This window comes from Ceratosolen solmsi, unplaced genomic scaffold (genome assembly GCF_000503995.2).
Source record: "Ceratosolen solmsi marchali unplaced genomic scaffold, CerSol_1.0 scaffold56, whole genome shotgun sequence".
NCBI classification, from domain to species: domain Eukaryota; kingdom Metazoa; phylum Arthropoda; class Insecta; order Hymenoptera; family Agaonidae; genus Ceratosolen; species Ceratosolen solmsi.
The window spans coordinates 5,042,089-5,061,935 of record NW_011948425.1 but is presented as its reverse complement, the minus strand read 5'-3'; the positions used below and the strand labels follow the sequence as shown (position 1 = coordinate 5,061,935).

At 36.1% G+C, this 19,847-nt stretch overlaps 3 protein-coding genes across 5 annotated transcripts in view; 2 read left to right on the top strand and 1 right to left on the bottom strand.

Annotated features, from left to right (window-relative positions):
• Window positions 1-130: 130 nt before the first annotated feature.
• Window positions 131-1,656, bottom strand: mRF1 (mitochondrial translation release factor 1). The gene is made up of 3 exons (XM_011500449.1): window positions 1,589-1,656; window positions 1,224-1,411; window positions 131-1,132 (listed from the first exon to the last, which is right to left on the bottom strand). Exons 1-3 carry the CDS (start codon window positions 1,636-1,638, stop codon window positions 243-245), a joined length of 1,128 nt encoding a protein of 375 aa, XP_011498751.1. The 5' UTR covers window positions 1,639-1,656; the 3' UTR covers window positions 131-242.
• Window positions 1,657-2,222: 566 nt separating this feature from the next.
• On the top strand, window positions 2,223-9,898 carry LOC105362906 (scm-like with four MBT domains protein 1). 3 transcript variants are annotated; one of them, XM_011500446.1, is made up of 8 exons: window positions 2,223-2,420; window positions 5,387-5,504; window positions 6,526-6,941; window positions 7,061-7,150; window positions 7,274-7,788; window positions 7,868-8,721; window positions 8,820-9,472; window positions 9,559-9,898. In XM_011500446.1, exons 2-8 carry the CDS (start codon window positions 5,459-5,461, stop codon window positions 9,727-9,729), a joined length of 2,745 nt encoding a protein of 914 aa, XP_011498748.1. In that variant the 5' UTR covers window positions 2,223-2,420; window positions 5,387-5,458; the 3' UTR covers window positions 9,730-9,898. The 3 variants fall into 3 exon arrangements, with proteins under 3 accessions (XP_011498748.1, XP_011498750.1, XP_011498749.1); XM_011500448.1 differs by lacking the exon at window positions 2,223-2,420 and adding an exon at window positions 3,585-3,602; XM_011500447.1 differs by lacking the exon at window positions 2,223-2,420 and adding an exon at window positions 4,959-5,196.
• Window positions 9,899-14,827: 4,929 nt separating this feature from the next.
• Nrg (Neuroglian) overlaps window positions 14,828-19,847 on the top strand; it is an 11,498-nt gene continuing 6,478 nt past the window's right edge. The window contains 4 exon segments of the mRNA XM_011500445.1: window positions 14,828-14,981; window positions 17,615-17,700; window positions 18,150-18,282; window positions 19,365-19,847. Of these exon segments, the coding sequence (XP_011498747.1) occupies window positions 17,646-17,700; window positions 18,150-18,282; window positions 19,365-19,847 (671 nt within the window). The 5' untranslated portion in view covers window positions 14,828-14,981; window positions 17,615-17,645.

The following is a 19,847-nucleotide window of genomic DNA, read 5'->3' as shown; positions in this document are numbered from 1 at the left end:
AATATCTTCATTAAAACATACTTTCCCTATATTATTAACAATGTTAATTATGAATGTACAAAAATTTGAAAAAAAAAATAATACTAATTGAAGTAAGTAAAATTTTCATCGGTACTACTGATGAAAATTAACTTCGATAATGTTCGACACTATTGTGTATGTACATTTTTTCTTTAATTAATTACAACTAGTTTGCTTTTCTAGCACTTTGCGGGTAAGTACTTACAATCGTATACTAAAACTTATACTTTAGCTATTAATTCCACTAGTAACTTATATTTTGATAATTCGTCTAGCCTCTGATGAAGTTCATCTAAAGCCTTGCCACCCAAGAGGAAATTTTTTAAATTATGCAATGACCCATCAGAAAGTCTGTGATCGGTTATTCTATCTTGGGTAAAATTGTATGTTCTAATTTTCTCATTGCGTTCACGTTTTCCCATTTGTTCCTTACGCATAGAAATAATACTTTTTTGTTCCTTATTAAACTGTAAATCATAAAGCTTTGTTCTCAATTTAATTATTGCTAATTTACGATTTTTTATTTGTGATCTGTAAATTTGACATTCAGTCGTTACTCCAGATGGTAGATGTGTGATTCTTACAGCAGAGTCTGTAGTATTTACATGTTGACCACCGGCACCGGTAGCCCTCATCGTATCTATTTTTAAATCGTTCGGATTTATAGTAATTTGAATATCATTTGGTTGTGGCAAAACAACTACCGAAACAACGCTCGTGTGTACCCTACCACTTTTTTCGGTTGTCGGTACGCGCTGCACTCTATGTATTCCAGCTTCGTGTATTAATTTTGTATAACAATCTTTACCAGAAATCATCATACTGACATTTCGTATGCCACCAATTGAGCTCTCATCTAATTGTATTATCTCTGAAGTATATCCCAAATACGACATGTGCTTTAAATACATTTCAAAAAGGTCTTTAACAAATAACATCGACTCTTGCCCACCTACTCCTGCACTAATCTCTAAAATAATATCGCTATATTGATCACCATCTAAATAATCAACGATCAAATCGATCAATTCATTGTCTACTTGTATTAGTCTATTTTCATAAACAAGAGTTTCTTCTTTGCCAAGTTTCTTCAATTCTTCATCTTCTTCCACTGTAAAATGGGTACAAAATTTGATAAAAGATTTAAATACACAGGCACACACATTCAATATCTTTCACATGTCATTATTAAATATACTTACTAAGCGTTACTAAGTTTTCCATATTTTCAACAATTTGTATCCTTTCATCGAGTAAATTCTTTACCGATGCAAAATTTAATACCTCTTGAAAGCATGTACTTTCTTCCGAGATATAAGCATTAGTAAGCTTATTTAAAAATTTATTTACATCCGTTTTTGGTACTTGTAGATTTCTAATTGCCATAGATCTAAGATAAAACATAACAATAAAAAAAAAACTATAAATATTGGCTTTTAAGATTAATCTAATTTTTATTTTATATCTGCTAATAAAATTAAACGATAAGAAACAATATAACAGAAACAATAATGTCATAATGCAAATATATATATATATATATATATGGTGATAATAACAAAATTACTTTAACGATTGAATATTGAATCTTAAATCTTGAATCTTGAGTAACTTCATTAAAATTATTATAACAAATGAGAAAATATATTTCAACGAAGTTTGATCGTCACTAATACGTGCTACTTTATGTTATTTTTCTTTTTTCCTGAATCCAAATAATTCATAATATAATAATTATCATAATAATTAGAGCAATTAAAATATCAAAATAGAATAAAATAATGTACGATTAAATTAAAGCCAAGAGTTATGAACGGTGCACTTAAGGCATCATAAAATAAGGATAAATTTAAGACAATCAAATTTTGCATTCAATAAAATGTATAGATTGATAAATATGCATATAAATATTCTTAAATGTATAAAACAAAAATGTTAATAATGAAATTATCAATCGAATTATCGTCGTACCTGTAAACATTGTGAATAAGCAATGGAGACGTCTGTTTTAGGTTAAGCAAATGATAGTTGCCGAAACCAGTGTTATTCTTATGAAAATGTTGACAAAAATTGTAGAGACGTTGGCTGTTTAGAAAAATTTTCATTGTACCTACATCTATTATATGCAACGCCGTGCATAAATAATTAATCACGCCTACGATGGAAGAAACAATAAAAGAAAAAAAAGAAGTGAAAAGCAACCTATAAAGTTCACTATAAAGCTAATATAAAAAATATAATATTGTCGTCTGCTGAAATTCTCCCTTCATAGTGCTGCCAACATGACCGGAAAATATGCACGAATAGTATTCGTAAATCGTAATGCTTTCTCACGCATTTCCATAGGCAAGCTGGTGAGCTCCGAACTGGCAGCATCAACGAGACGGCGTTTTCCGCAAGTAAGTTTAGCATTTAAACGTTTTTGACGATTAATAGTGGCGTGGTTGGGGGAGGGGGGGGGGATGGACGGAGAAGCCAAAAAAGAAAGAAAAAAAGAAAGAAAGATAAAAGGGGGAAAAAAAAAAAAGAAAAAACGTTAAAGCAACACGTCGCCAAGGCACTCCTCCATTAGCTGGCATTCCAAATTAAACATCGCGAATTTATTGTTTGTTATAAAAAAAGAGGCGCGAATATTCTCCCGCGCCTTTGTTTACTCCTTTTGCATTTTAGTGCAATTCGCTTTTTTCATCGGTAAGCAAGACTGCGCGCAGGCGTCAGTTGCAATTTTCCGTAAACAAGGAAAAACGAAAACTTTGGCCCACGCGGGATTGCAAAAGGCTAATAGTGCTTGGAGACAGGTACAATTCGCGTTTTGCCTTGTTCTTTTTTTTTTCCTTATCTACATCACTAATTTTCGTTTACCATTAAAAGTAACTTAAGCTGCGCTCGAGGTAAGGTGAGTTTGCACGATGTGCCTAAGCAATTTCGCAATTACATTCATTTAAGGACGAATCGAGGAAGTTTTGAATTTTTAATTAACATAGCAAAATGTAAAAAAACAAACAAAACAAAAACAAAACAAAAAATTTCTTTTATGTGATAGCGTCTAGTGATGATAAAGGCGTGTGCTACGAGGAGTTTCTCTTTCTTTTTCTTTATCTTTCTTCCTTTCCTTTTCTTTCCTATTTCCTATCCTATTCTATCCTTTCCTATCCTTTCCTTTCCTTCCTTTCTTTCTTTCTTTCTTTCTTCCTCACGTCCTCTTCTCTCTTTCACCCTTCTCTCTCTCTCTCTCTCTCTCTCTCTTCCTCTTCTCTCTTTCTCCCTTCTCTCTCTCTCTCTCTCTCTCTCTCTCTCTCTCTCTCTCTCTCTCTCTCTCTCTCTCTCTCTCTCTCTCTCTCTCTCTCTCTCTCTCTTTAACAAGGGGACATAGACGTGGTGAGACAAAATTGTATATAAGCGGACTCGCGTTGACCTTTTTAGATGCGCGGTTATCGATTTTGCTTGTGAGTAGTCCGATAGATTATTCTTTATAAAAGTTTTTGTTTTATTAGTTAATTTGCCCTGAATAGTATTTTTGTTAAATGGACAAAGTCCCAGTTAGCGAATAAGCGTTTAACTTTTATTGAATATACGCAATAGTAAGTCAAAGAAATTTAATGCATTTTTATAATTTTTGGCATGAATAGTATTTTATTTTTTAACTCAAAGTTTTCGCTTCTCACGCCAACGGTAATTTACTTTTCTTAATTTTTTCCTATGTAAGATTTATTATTATTATTATTATTGTTATTATTATTGTTATTGTTATTGTTATTATTATTATTATTATTATTATTATTATTATTATTATTATTATTGTTATTGTTATTCTTTTATAACTATAGCGACACATTATCCTAACACTTTTGTCAAATTTATTTATTAATTAATTAATTTAGGCATTACCAATTGTTAATTATTCATGCGATACGTGAATTCTAGGTTGTGTATTTAATGGACGCCTGTTAAGTGTAAATATATAATTGTATTATATTTAAATGAGAATATTATATTAATTGCGGTAATTGTAACCTTATTAAAAATGATAATGATAAAATCTCGTTCCAACATATTACAAAACAAGTACTGATAGCTCGAAAATCTGTTAAAAGTAAGATCAAATAATAAAGAAGTAATATAATTCATTATATAAATATGTTTGAATTACATTTGGTGAGTAGAAGTCGATTTGTAAACTGGAATGTAAAAGAAACGAAAAACGAGATCATAAAATTTCGTATGCAATTCCGTATTCAAAGTGTAACGTCACATACACAATGTTACAAAGTACACGTCCTCATAATCTAACTACTACAACACGACGATGATTCACAATCTTATAAGTTCTTTCTCACTTATAAAAATTATAAGTACAAAAAAAAGAGCCTCGTAGCTAAGATTGCATTATAAAGGGATTGGTTTACTTTTCCATGAATTGATTACGGTTCGCGCGCGCGCGCGCTTTATGTATGTTTGCGTGCGTGCGTGAGCGCGCGTGTTCGTGTGCCGCGGCGTGGCGTTTTGATGGGAGGAGGGGTTGACGAGGGGCAAAGCAAGCTGCAAAATATACATTTTCGAGTTTTAGAAATCGAAAGCACTCTATAACGAATGAAGCATACACATAGGCATTATAAAGTCGAAAAGAGATAGATATAGAGATAGAGCGAGAGAGAGAGAGAGAGAGTGAGTGAGTGAGTGAGTGAGCGAGCGAGTGAGAATGAGTGGGATCGCCGTTGAGGGGAAGAGAGAGTGAGAGAGTGAGAGGAAGCGAACGAATGAAAGTCGAGAGGCAGATCCGAGAGAGAAAGGTAGAGAGCAGCCACGCGTTTATATGTAGGTAATGTTGGTAAGCGGGCACGAGGAATGGATGCAAGAGCGAGAGGGAATAGAGCACACGTAGAGCTATCAAACACAAACGCACACTGTGCGCCCGGACTGCACGAGAGCGAGCGAGATCTACAACATTGGCTTTTCAGAGCTCCAACAGCTACGAGCTTCTGCCGTCGGTCTCACTGCTGCTACACTGTTATAAATCGTTGTCGCGCCACGGCTTGATTTCATAATAATTTTCTCACTACCTCCTCCTCAGCTCTTTCGATGTCCATAAAATTCTACCACACGCGTCCAAGTACCTCGTAATGGGCGTATACCTGATCACCCCATTCGGCATATAATATAATATTAAAACAGGGGGTAAATAAATACATGTTTGAATTACAGAATAAGCAAGCACTAAGTGTCGAGATAAGAAACTTTAATGATGTACACGTGTTAGTTGCATCGTCAGGCGCGCGTATTAATTACACCGATCGTCGTTATATTGCATTCCAATATAAATTGCAGAGCGTATTTTGTATGGCCTATCTTTGCTTCGCTGTTTCAGCTTCTCTTCGTCGGCGCTCCGTATTATAATAGAATAGGCGATTAAGGAAGCCTGGATTGCATTGCATATAAAATGGGCGAGGAGAATCGAGTGCAGGATAAGTCGACAAGCGACGCAGGTGAGATTTTCAATTAGTTATTGCTCTCGAGTTTCTATTTAGATTTTACGAACGCGTAATTTTGTGCTCCGACTGCGTTTTTCGCGCGGCTTTTCTCATTCGTCGACGTCGTTGCACATTATATAACGCATTTATCAGCGTTACGAGATTTTCTATTTCACACGGCATTTCCCTTATTAATCGTGCTCGACTCGAGTGCCTTTATGGTTTTTGTTTTTTTTTTTTTTTTTTTTTAAGCGTGGAACGTTTGAAATGTAAAGTATTTGGCCGAATGGCGAAATGCACGAGGATGGGGAAGTGGCAACGATTTGCTGACCAACTCGTGGATTCCGCTTGGCTTTGTAGAGAGAAGGTGATGCCTCTTAGAAGGTGATGATCTCGATGCCCAAAATGCGTGGCCCTTGCGATTTGAGATCGAGCACGTAAATTAATTCCAAACGCTTTTACGATTACAGCTAATTTACGCTAAGAGTGCATGAAGAAGCAATCATGATCATTAATATTGTTTATGAAAATTTCGTTATACACAAGCATCTGTGTGTATGGGATTTATTGGTTCCTTTTTATTTATTTATTTATTTATTTATTTTTTTTTTTTTTTTTTTTTTTTTTTTTTTTTTTTTTTTTTAAGGCACCTCTTCTTCTCTCATGCACAAATTCATCAAATCGAGGATTATTTTACAATTAAAAGCAGATAAAAACATATTCTTTACTTTACAAATAGCCATATCTGTGTGCAAATGATGCCCGGGATAAATATTTAATTGATAGCAGCTACTTATATGCTCTAGTTTAACTAGCAATATTGTATTGAGCAGTCTTTATTGATTTGCTGAACAGTTAGGACAAACTTATATCTCACTTGCATAACATTTATCATCGTTTGCTTGATTATTAATTTCAATGCTGACCATTGCTGAACGCATAGGAATTCATTTTTATGCTTATTGTTACACTAGATTATTGTACGTGTAACATAATAAAAATTTTTACTTAGATATTAAGTATTTATTGTTTTTAGATGGCTTCTTCTGGCAAGATTATCTTGATGCAACAGAAAGCGTGGAAGTTCCACAGATAATGTTTCCACACGTGGAGGAAACATTACAAAATGGAATTGAAATCGGCATGTCTTTGGAGGTTCCAATTAAAAAAAATAACACCAAAGATGACGACGAATCTGTGTATTGGGTAGCCTCGATTGTCATGGCTTGTGGTCCTTTATTAAGACTACGTTACTTTGGCGGTGATGATAGATCTTTAGAATTTTGGTTCAATTTGACCAAAGAGGCTGCCCACGAATTAGGCTGGTCTGTAAAAAATGACAAAAGACTTGAACCACCTGATATTGTACTTCAAAGATCTCCAGATTGTTCTGAAAAATTACAAGAATTCTTAACCACGGCAAAGTCAATTCCTTTTGAAATGCTGGCAGGGGTAATGGCAATTTAAAGAGTTTGTCTTTGTTTTTTTTTTTTTTTTTTCTTATTGAAAATTATAATTTTTATTTGCCCATACATTTTAATTTATAATTATTTCTTGCTTTTTATCATCAGGATGGACTTAGTATAGTAGATAGAATTAAGCAAGGCATGAAAGTTGAAGTCAGCGATGTCCGGCATCCATATAAATTATGGGTTGCTACGGTAAGTTTTCAAGGCCAATGGGAAATAAGGGTCTGAACGGGATTGTATAATGTTGAAACAAAGGTTATATAATATTGCTACATACATTTATAATAATAATATTAATGAGAATTAATTTTACAGATTAAGGAAAATGTTGGAGGACGCCTTCTGTTGCAATACGATACTCCAGATTCATCGTCGAAAGATTTCTGGATGTTTTGTACTTCAGAGCATTTGCATCAGTATGGATTTGCATCAAAAGCAGATTCAAACTGGTTTTTAGAACCGCCTAGTTCAATAGTCGATACACATTCTTATGAAGAATGGAAAGAACTTACGGAAAATGGTCCTAAGGACCTTAAAGTACCTGAAAACTTATTTAATAATTGTGTTGATCATCCTCAGCATAATTTTAAATTAGGAATGAAGTTAGAAGCAGTTTCACCCTCCGATAGAACAAAACTTTGCCCAGCAACAGTTGTTAAAGTATTTGATAATATTTATTTTTTAGTTCATATTGATGTATATAACAGAGATTCCATAGAAAATTTTGATGAGACATACATATACAATACTACTGAAAAGAATACGTGGCTCTGCACTGCGGAACACCCCTATATTTTTCCAATTAATTGGTCTAAGAAAAAAAATATCAGGTAAGCAAACGGTTTGATTTTGTTATTTTTTTCTCGTTGCTGTATTTGCTTTGTTATTATTAGCGTTATTTTATTGTAGTTTTACACCGCCGCAAAACTGGACTTTGAAGTCAGAGGAATTTGATTGGGATGATTATTTGAAAGCAACGAATGCAATTGCTGCCGATGAAAGCTTATTCACCGTACGAGAAAGTGCAGCCGATGCAGGATTTGAATGTGGCATGAGGTTAGAAGCAGTTGATCCTGAAAATGAAAATGCAATTTGCGCAGCGCATATATCAAAGATTATTGATAATTTATTATGGTTAAAACTAGATAGTTGTAATGATAATCGAATCACACACATTGTACACATGCATTCCTTACAAATTTTTCCAGTTGGATGGTGTGAGTCAAATCACTATCCATTAAAGCCCCCGAAAGATTATATCGAAGTTTGTAAAAAGGTGCAAACCAATGCAACAGCAACAAAGAAAAATAATGTTATAGATGTTCCATTATCAGAACCTCGTTCTTCCTTATGGTGTCCAAAGATCTATTTTAATTATCGATGCTTTACCGGACCAATGATATCTAAAGGTAAATTAGCAACTCTTCCAAAAGCAGTTGGTCCCGGACCAGTAGTTCTTGTTATGAGAGAAGTTTTATCGATGATTGTATCCGTTGGATACAGGAGTGCCAGAATATTAAAAGTATTACAGTGTGATACCAAACCCGAGCCTGGTTATAACTTAGAAGTATTAAAAGCAAAACACAAAAACAATACGTATAGAGCGAGTGTTGCTGTTATAACGTCGGGTGATATGGTAACTGAATTTTGCAGAAATATATGCAAAAAATTAATGGTGTGTCCTAATCTTTTTGGGCCATTACATGTACCAGAGAACGAATGCCCGGACAAATGTCATAAGACATCGAAGAATAAATTTATAAGTAAATACATAATAATAAAAATTATTAATTAATTAAGCACTAGTATTTTTATAATTCAACTCTAATGGTTTTTTTTTTCTTTTAATTTTTATGTCTAGCAACGACAGTAGGAACTGGGAAGAGAGGTAAGCCAAAAGGTTACACAAGTATTATGGTTCAAAAACCACGACCGTGGGGTAAGCGTAAGAGAAGGAGAGGCAGATGGGCAAACAGGGACAAAGAGCGAACCGAAGAATTTGAGCAAGAAGATGAAATGCCATTTCTCTCCATGGATCTGACAAAACATATTTCCGGCGGACTAGAAGATATGTATGAAGATCAACAGCCACTTTCTGAACTGGACATCATGATTCAAAAAGGCTTTAAGAAAGCAGAAAAATTTGACGATACTAAACAAGAATTACCATCGAGCAATGTCTCAGAGGATTCAACGAGTAGTTTTAATGACAGAAAAAGTAAAGATAGCAATATAGATAGTCCTGGCAGTTCTATGGGTAGTAAATTACAATCGAAATCCAGTCAAAACACCACTACCACAAGATCTGGTAAAAGAGAAAGAGATTGGGACACGAGCGTAGAGTCTGATGGATCGGATGCCGATGCGGAATATATAAGAATGCAAAAAAAGCAGCGAAGGCCTAAAACTAGAAAATTAGAATCAAATCCTTTATTTTGGACTGTCGACGATGTCTTTCGATATCTTCGAAAAACAACAGACTGTAAAGAATTAGCATATAGAGTCAAGCAAGAAGTAAGTTAGTTATTCATTAGTATAATATGGAGATGGAGAATTATTGTGCGTAAATTTTGAATTAAAATTTTCATTCGTAATTGTAGGAAATTGATGGCTTAGCATTCCTCCTCTTAAATTTGCCTTCTCTCACTGAACATATGAAACTACGAACGAGTGCAGCCATGAAATTATGTCGACACGTGGAGCAAGTAAAAGTAACGTTCTTCCTTAAGCACATCAACGAACTTGAACCAGAGCAGTATCGAGTGATGTAATTATTTGAATAAATTGCACATACAGAAATCAATTAACGCTGGAAATTTGAAAATTTGTACCGTAATGTATCATATATGTAATAATGTCAACGATTTGTAGAGTCTAAGATAAGTGCGCCTGTATAAATTATTAATTTCATGCATTTGTGAATAGTTACATAATGTATAATTGTGATTTATAGTAAGATAATAATTCATCATCGTATTAATTATTATCATTGTCAATCGTGTAAGTTTTTCATAATACTTCGTCGAACTTTAATGTTATAATTTTAGGTAGTTCTTAAGCTTAATTTGTCCTTTGTAATAAAATTGTATAAATTAATTGATAAAAAAAAGGAATATTTAATTCTTAGCTAATTACTCTGTTTTAAAATTGCTATTTAAACATACATAAAGTTACAGCTGTTAATTGTAACGGAAAGTAATGCACTAACGTCTCGATATTTCAAGGCAAAATATCAATAAGTTTGTAAATCTCGATCGTATCATTATAATTACATTGACAATGAAGTACTGTTTTAAAATTAATCATTTCAACTACCATTAGAGAGATACCGCATTAATATTTACATAAATTTCATGTAAATATATCATTAATGTTCATTATTATTTTTTCAAAAATAAAAATATTAATTATATACTCTATTGAATTGCGTATCGGATGTTCTTTAATATTTGTATAGATAACCCAGCCACCATTAACTCTTAAATTAACTTGGAATACCAAAATATAAATAATAGATATATAATCGATTTTACAAGTACCTATTTTAAATAATCCCAAAGTAGCGAATGAATTTAAAAGCAATGGCCCCACTCACACTATTAAAAATACATTTTACAAAGCGAAACTTCCTTCTTCATACTCTAAATTAACTAAGCACTTGCAATTTATTTTACTTTACCTCGTTATTTTTAATTAAAACTTAACTCTTGCAAAGCATACTACAATTGAATAAATAAGAAAATCTTAACCATTTAATTGCTCAGGATATTGCATTTATAACTAATAATGAAGCAATAGTAATTGTAATCAGTTAGGATTGCAGTGGTTGACAAATATTCAAGAGATGTGCAGTTACAAATTTACAACAGATAAAAAATTAGCTATAAATGATTGATTATGATTAAATGGACAAGTTCAATGTTATAAGTATACTGAAAATTATGGGCTCGAATTGAAGTAATAAATAGGAATAAAGCAATACTCGGAGTAGTATGTGCATTAAAAAATCCCGCCTGCAAAAGCTCGTAAATCATTAAAAGTTTTAATGTCGAAGAAGAATTCATACGGTAAAGAAGCCAATAGTTAGAATGAATTTCGCGAAATTTCGTATTAAAAGTTCTTCGTCAACGAATTCGAAAAATATGTACTATATATATATATATATATAAATATAAAGAGAGGGAGAGAGAGAGAGAGAGAGAGAGAGAGAGAGAGAGAGTATTCGTATGTTGAGTTCATTAGACTTGATCTACATGCTCATGCCATGGAATTTGAAATATATTAAGCCGGACCGAGGAGAGGATTTTCTGAATGTTAGCCAAATAACCGAATGAAGATGCAACGCATACGAGGGCGAGGCTTAGTAACTTTTTCTCTCATGAGAAGTTCGTTGGCTTGCGGAAGTTTCACGCATGAAGAAGAGCTCGGTAAAATAAATCAGGGCGTCTGCGACTTTTCGATGCACTCTGACGTCAGGTCAACGACGCGTCTTCCTCACTTCATATCACGAATGTCGGCTATGAAGCACATCCTTACACGAGGACCGCTTTCCTGGTACTATTCTTCAGATATTTTCATTAAGTGCTGGAGTTTGCACGAATCTTGATCCTGTGTTATAATTTGCTTAAATAACAGAGATAGAGAGAAAGAATAAAAAAATATTTAAAAAATATTTTTACCCTAATGTAATGCAGTAAGCTACTAGTATGTATTTTTTTAGAATTAAGGTTAATAAACTTATAGATTTTTGTAAATTTATAATATAAAGCATCATTTTTCATCGATTTATTCTTATAATATATAATAGTGATATGAAAAATCATTTGGCTTAATCGGTAATCAGTTCTAAGAAAATTAAATTTTACAAACACTATATTTTGTTCAAAACTTGATTAAAATGTCATTATTTTAGAAAAGATATTTAAATGAACCGAGTATACGGAGAAATTTTTCCACTCAAGACACTCGTTGCAATAAATCATTAATTCCACAAATATTTTAAGAATATCGCAATTTTGAACATAATATTTTATACGATTGTTTTTTAAATCAACACTTGCAAACTGCTTTCAATTTTATGTATTATTAAATTGAATTTGCAAAAAATTACATCAATATATTTAGTGGGCCATCGTGTTTTTATGCTCTTTAATTCAAATAAACAAACGTGAAAAATAAAAAGAATACTCATACAAAATCAAAAACTCACGATGCATTTGATATCATGGAAACATATTTATTTTAATGCAATTTTACAAGGTATTATAGATAGATGAATTTTAACAATCAATTAGTAACAATTAGTAATGAGTAGCAATAATCTTTTTCTATCTACATCTAATTATTTTCTACATCTAATTGTTTCTAATCCATTTAATTTTAAATAATAATACTGCAGTAATAAGCGCTAAGATTCACATTAAAATTACAAATGTAATATTTGACATTATTTATTAAGTTTATAACAATGACAACAGCAATAACAACAACAATAACAACAACAATAACAACAACAGCAACAACAACAAAAATATCAACAACAATATCAATAATAATAAAAGGTTCGAATATCTAATATAAGAATTTTTTTCCGATTCGCATGAACTAAAATGCATATATTCGCTAAGAATATGCTGCATAGTCGGCTACATACTCTAGTCACGCATCTGATTACGGGATAACAGTAATTAAAGCAACGGTAAGGCGATAGAAGAGATCTCTGTACATTGAATACTTTTCATATGTGACCATTGGATTATGATTATTTTTAGTTACATTATTTTACATAGCGCAAGTCAAGCGGTACTCTAACCGCCATTTATTTTATATAATTAATGCGCTTGATAAATAATTCGAACGTTTGCTTTAACAGGAGGTTTCGTTACAGTTGTAGTACACAATCTCGCCAATGGTAAATGATTTATTTTCCAACGTACAACGATAATTATAAAAGTCCTATTATCGAAATTTAAATTCTATTGGCTAAGTTCTATTGGAATAAAGATAGTAAAATGCTGTAACCAATGCTCCTTCGATTATGAACTTTTATTGCAGAGCTTTTTTACTGATCTTTGACATTACATAATTCGGTTCAATTTAATTTTACACATTTATGAAGTGCGTACTTGAAATTTTCTGAAAATTAATTGGCTCAATGGTTTGTTTAATATTAATACGAAGAAAACTTATTACATTTATACTTGTAATGCCATTGCAATATATACTTGCGATTTATTGTAATTTTATATTACGAGTTAATGTTTATAGACTTATGCATGCGAGATTAAACGAGCTTTTTATTATTTATAATAACAACGAACGAAGTCTTTCTTGCTTATTCTAACGTTATTAAAGCCTGAACATTTTAATAGTTAATATACGAATGGTGTCAATATGCATGGATGTGTATAAACAATGAATCTCGGGCACAATATGATACAAAATTAACTAAACAAATATCCTTGCCGATTGGAATAAATTGACAATGATCATCAACATTGATTCTAATCTATATTTATCGTTTTTTTTTTTTTTTTTTTTTTTTTTTTTTTTACATAAATATAACCATTAATATAATTCATATTTAAGATTCATTAAATACGGGCACATAGATATTGATGTTTAATATAAATAACTACGTAATACTCGTATTTAGCCGTAATGTTAGATAGATTTATTATTAAGGTAAATTCTATAAATAATCTTAATCTACTCTTTCTATTAATAATCTTAATCCACTCATTCTACTAATAATGAATTTATATTAAAATTTTACTCGGAAACGAAGGACGAACCGATTACCTTGAGACGACACCACAATGTATGAGAATCGTTTATTTTAAACTTTTTAAATTGCACTTTGCTAAATGTAACGGCGATCGACAACACTGAAATTCGATCCGCTCTTGTTTAAGAGTTTATTGCTTTACACATATATACATGCATACATACATGCATGCATATTTGACGCCGAATGCCAAAGCAGCACGCACACACACACACACACACACACACACACATATATATATTTATTTATTTATTTATTTATTCTAGCAACCGAAACATCTAAATATCTCTAATCTATATAATTTACCAGCCTTTACACGTACGGATTGTTTATTCTTGTTTCTTTGACCCCGATCCCAGTGGCTTTAATATTATGCAACACGTTAAATGAAATTTCGATCCATTCCGTTACACTGCTGCGCTCGCATTGTTTACGCCGCCGAAAAGTATTTAAACGGCTAACAAACCCAAAGCAAAAGAAATGTTTTATTAGTCGCCAAAATAAAAACAGACCCCATCTATACCTCACGATTTTTGCTCCCAAAACAATCATTTATCCAGCAAAAAAATACCAATGTCCTCCCATAATGTCACGCAATTGATGTGCACCAAAGCACCAGCCCTCCCACGCCAAATTAATAAAGTCGCCAAAGGCTCTGCCTCCACCTCGCGAGCAACTCCCACTCGCCGTCGTGGCGCACATCGATCAAGTCCGCGTAGCGGCGCTTTAGCCGCCGAATGCCAAAGTAACTATCAAAGTAGCGGCTCGGCGAGGCGGCGACAGATGTTCGTAAATTCGCGCCGAGAGCTCAAGGAGACCCGCGTGCCCGCGATGCGCACGCACCCCGTGAACGAAGCTAGGAACGACAGGATCACGCAAACCACCTGACGCTACTCCCGGCTGGAGTGGAGTGGTGAAGCGGAGAGGAGAGATCGCCGTCGTCGTCGCTGCCGCTGCCGCTGCCGCCGCTGCCGCCTCTGCCATCACTACCACCACCACCACCACCACCACCACCACCACCATCACTGCCACTTCCATCTCGCGACACCTCGCGCCACCTCGCGCCGCTACCGCACCCTGATCGCCACCGGTGCGACGAAGATGGGCGATCATCGGTCGACGCGCAGTGGACGTCGTTGCCGTTGCCGCCAGTAGACGTAGCGCACACTTTAGCTCCGAATCGTCCGGGAGTGACGAGAGCGGCGACGGGAAGGTGCGCGACCCGCGCGAATAACGGTGAGTCGCTGCTGCTCGACACGCGCTGCTTGTTGTCTGCGGAGCCTCTAGCCCCTTCCCCCGCTTGCCACTACGCCGTAGCCGACCCCTCCGCCCGTCTCCCCATCCCGTTCCAGCCCATCCCGGCCACCGTGTCGGGAGCTCTGTCCGCCCGCGCCCTTCGCCACCCGACGACGCTGGCAGCAGTTGCAGCGAGCCGCGCGCGAGGAGTGGCGAAATCGAGAGGGCGAGTCAGTGGTTTGACGACGATGGCTTCGTGAAGCGCGCAGCCGACAGCGGGGAAGCGTCAGGATCGCGCGCGCGCGCGCGCTCTCTCATCTCGTCCTCGGAAGCACCTGGCGGTCCGAAGGGAGAGCGAGACGATCGCGCGAGCTCAAGCAGCAGCTACGGCGCTCTTTGGGTAAGTCCGGCTCGTGCCGCGCCCGAGGCCAAGTTTGACAAGTGCGACGCGGAAGGTGGCGATCGATCCGCGAGTCCAGTCACTCGCCGCCGCCTGCCTCTGCCCGACAACGTACACCTCGGCTCTAGGAAGCGGACGGCCTATTATTCGCCATGATTTACGTGTTTACGGGTGTTGGCCGTCGTTTTCCGCGTACTTTGTACGTAGACTCTTGCTTCTCCCGTATCTCTCTCTCTCTCTCTCTCTCGCCCCTCCCCTTCCCCACTCACCCTCCTAGTGTCTCTGTCGAGCGGCGTGGCTTTCTCGTTTTGCGCTCCCGCGAAGAGAAGGGCAAGGAGAAGGAGAAGGAAGAAGGAAGAACTGCTGGACGAAATAAAGAATGAGACACGGGGAGCAACTGTGCGCCAAGCCCCATAGACACGCGCCTCGCTTCAATTTATTGTATTGTTCGGAACAAGCCAGCAGGAGCGAGAGAGAGAGAGTGAACAAGCGAAAGCAAGCGGTCGTGTGCCGGCGTTAGGAGGGAGGGATGATGAAAGACGGGAAATGCCAACGCCTCTGATCCCGTGTGACCGAGCATGGGACTCATCTAAAAACTAAAAACTCGTGGATTCTACAAAAAAAAAAAAAAAAAAAAAAAAAATCGGACTGTCCGTTATTGTATGCGTTTCCGTACGTAAAAATAAGTTGCTTGAAACTTTCGTCGTCCTTATCCATTGAATCTTTTTCTTCATCTTTCATGTCCTATTATTCTTTATTCATTTTCATTTTTTGAAATATTGCGTACTCCATAGAGGATGACCCGCGCAGGTAATCGTATCGTAGGACTACAGAGAAGCCAGGACACAAGAAGAAATAGTGAAGGTCCCCCTGCGCGCTGTAATTATCGTTATGACGATTTCTATTTCCGTACGATGCTGTCACTTTTTCGAGGACGAAGGCTTTTTGTAATTGGCGAGGCAACGATGACATCAGCTACGAGCTCACGGGCAATGGCATTAAAACGAGTTTGGTCGATCGTACGGATACCTTATGCTGCCCATGTCTAAACGGTTCTTAGTCCTGTGGTTAGATCCGCGCGCCAATATAAATTAATAGAGAGAGAGAGAGAGAGTGAGAGAGCGACAGAGAATGACGGTGGGCGGGAGGGAAAGGGACCTTAGCAAGGTTATCGCCATCGAAGCCTACCTTCGATCGCCTGGCTTAGCCTTTACATCGTCGTTTTATGGGTTTATTTCATTTTTCTCGACCGTAATTCTTGGCGCCTACCTTGTCCCCGCCACCACCGCCACCGCCCCTCTCCACTACCACTACCGCGCCAAGCTCACCTCCCCACCTCCCTCCAATTCACCCACCCACTCACTCACCAGCCGCTCAGCTCTGGTTTATTCGACTTTAATTAAATTGGTAGCCCGTTAAGGGGGCTCGGTTCTATATAAATTACGATAACTCCCTCGCCTTTTGTTTGTTTATGATCCTCTGCCTTCAAGTCAGCCAAGTTTATTACTTACAGATGTGATTCATTCATTATCCCATTGATGCAATTGTGTAATCCAAGAACGTTGACATCTACTTTATTACTACCGAAATTCATATTTTATTCATAAACAACATGTCCCTGTGCTCCCCCCCCCCCCCCCTCCCACCGCCGCTCCGGGCCACGTATTTCGTATTAAATAATAATGGATTGGTATCCTACTGTTTACTAATAATCTTGAAATTGCTTTTTAAGCGCAATTGCATGTGTTGGTAACCATTAAAAAAAAGTACTTATTGCGAGTGTTAAAATTAAGCCAACCCCATCGTGACAGTCTTATGAGAATTCAAGCGTCTGTGATAGTTAGTCACCCTCGCCTTTGATGTATATTAAACTTTGAAATTATGATGACATTCCGACTCGCTTATAATTTTGTGTATAATAACTGTCATCCGCATCGCACAAGTTCAAGGATAAAATCTTTTCTTTGATCTATTTAAAATTCTCATATTAAAGAAACATTGTTAAACGACCGTCAGAGATTGAGTATACTTCTGTCAAAGTCCGTCGCACATCTACTCAAGTTAAAATCATTTCCTTGACCTTGTCTAGTTGTTTTTGACTCGCTGGCTAAAGCTTATCCACTTCTTTAAGCGATCGCTACTGTTCTGCTACATTCAACTTTATTAATAGAGCTTAGCTTTTTTACTCCACTCACTCCCACTGTTGTAATATGAATTTGTATTTTCCTTTTAGGTAGAGAATAAGAGACGATTACCACATCAAGATGAGGTTTGCGGCGTGCGTGGTGACTACGCTCGTGCTACATGCAGCAGCTATAAGTGAGTATAATTGTCATTGATTATTTTTATTAATGACGGATTCTTTCCATTTCATTGCGTACGCTTGTCAAAGACGTTTCTCCACTTGAATTATTCTGTATTCTGTGGATACTGTAAAATAATGATACAACGATAGAACTCTCATAGAAATAATGAACTATGGTTGCATCGAAGTATGCGTAATCTTAATTATAACAAGTATGTTGAAGTTCACATTCTCTTAATTTATAATTCAAGAAGCTGAATTTATCACTCTAGAGTCGTAAAGTAAAATGATGATTAATGAACATAATTTTATCGAGCCATGCTAGTTATCTTATCTAAAAAAAAAAGTTTTCAAAGTATTCAATGATACGGATATCATGTTTGAACGTAGAAGTAAAGAATATTTAGCGTTGGATCAAAATTTATTGCATCTCTTACCCTGATTGCAACGATAATTGTTTTAGCCCAATCTCCACCAAGGATATCGAAGCAGCCTCCTACCGATGAATTACTGTTTCAAGTAGCGCAGATCAACATAAATGAAAATGAAAAGCCATTCCTTATCGAGTGCGAAGCTGAAGGAGAACCAGCACCTTCGTAAGCATAATTCAATACATCCCATAAAAGATGAAGATAATCAATTGATGTTTTAATTAACCGTATCTGATTATATTATAAATTCATTAATTACGACCAATGTCAATTGACCGGAATTTAAATTGGTGCATTCATCTCGAAAACTCTTTCATTCGCGAGATTCCGCCTTACTCTACTAAGAACTTACAGCTACATTACAGCGAAGCCAAAGCAACTGGTCTTAATTACTTGGATGACCTCATAGTCTCTGCTTAGAGTTTAAACTTCCAACCATCACCCATAACGATACTACTTTACTTGTGTGCCGTATACTCCCTTCTCCTACAAAGGAGTGGTCAATTCTCCATGGCTATGCTCGCTCTTCTTTCTCCATCATTGATGCTAATGAAATTTGATGTTTTCCTAATTACATTTAATCGTTTGAATGGTAGAAATTTAATTTTATTAGAACCTAACGATTTGTTTGCCCAAAAAATTCTATATCACATTCATGATATTGGCAGTTATCTAATTGTGAATATTAAATTAATTATCACTTGAACTAGAAAATAATTAATTGTTTTATACGAAAGGGCAATGATGAGGATTACAATCTTTTCAAATTCATTTCAAATGCTTAAAAAATTAATTCTTATGCAATCACGAGCCGTAATAAATAGTGTTGATATTCTGTTGTAATCCGTATCGTTAAAGAGTATGTTGAAAATAATCTGCAATGTCATGCGGCCGGTGATGGCTCTGACGACGCTTACACACAGTGAGACCATATAATAATAATAATAATAATAATAATAATAAATAAAAAAAGAAAAAAAGAAACTATTATAAATCTTATCATATCTAAATATAACGACTCGCGAAACATTCAAATAAGAATGTAAAATTATCTAAAAAGCAACGTTTGAGAGATAAAAGAAAACAAAAACAGAAAACGATTTCTTACGCGATTTCAAGTTGCCATTGTTTATCGACCATTTTATAAGAATTAATATTTAAAAACATAAAATAAAAATTAAATGAAAGACCAAAAAATCCCAATCTTGAAATTAATCAATTTGCAATATAATGGTGTGAGTATACAGGTACGAGTGGATAAAAAATGGCAAGGACTTCAAATGGCAGGCCTACGACGATCGTATATCCCAGCAGCCCGGTCGAGGTACCTTGGTAATTTCTAAACCCCGGGACGAGGATCTCGGCCAGTACCAGTGCTTCGCGCGAAACGAATGGGGTACCGCCACCTCCAACTCCGTATTCGTGCGCAAGGCCGAGCTGAATTCTTTCAAGGATCAGACCCCGATGAGCCTGAGCGTGCAAGAAGGTGATCCATTCAAGCTGACGTGTCAGCCACCGGATGGCTGGCCCAAGCCAAACGTCTACTGGCTCATCCAGGACACGGGCGGCAGCATCAAGTCCATCAACAACTCGCGAATGACCCTCGACCCCGAGGGTAACCTATGGTTCAGCAACGTCACGAAGCGCGACTCGTCCGAGGACTTTTATTACGCTTGTGCGGCGACCTCGCTCTTCAGAAACGAGTACAAGGTCGGCAACAGAGTCCTGCT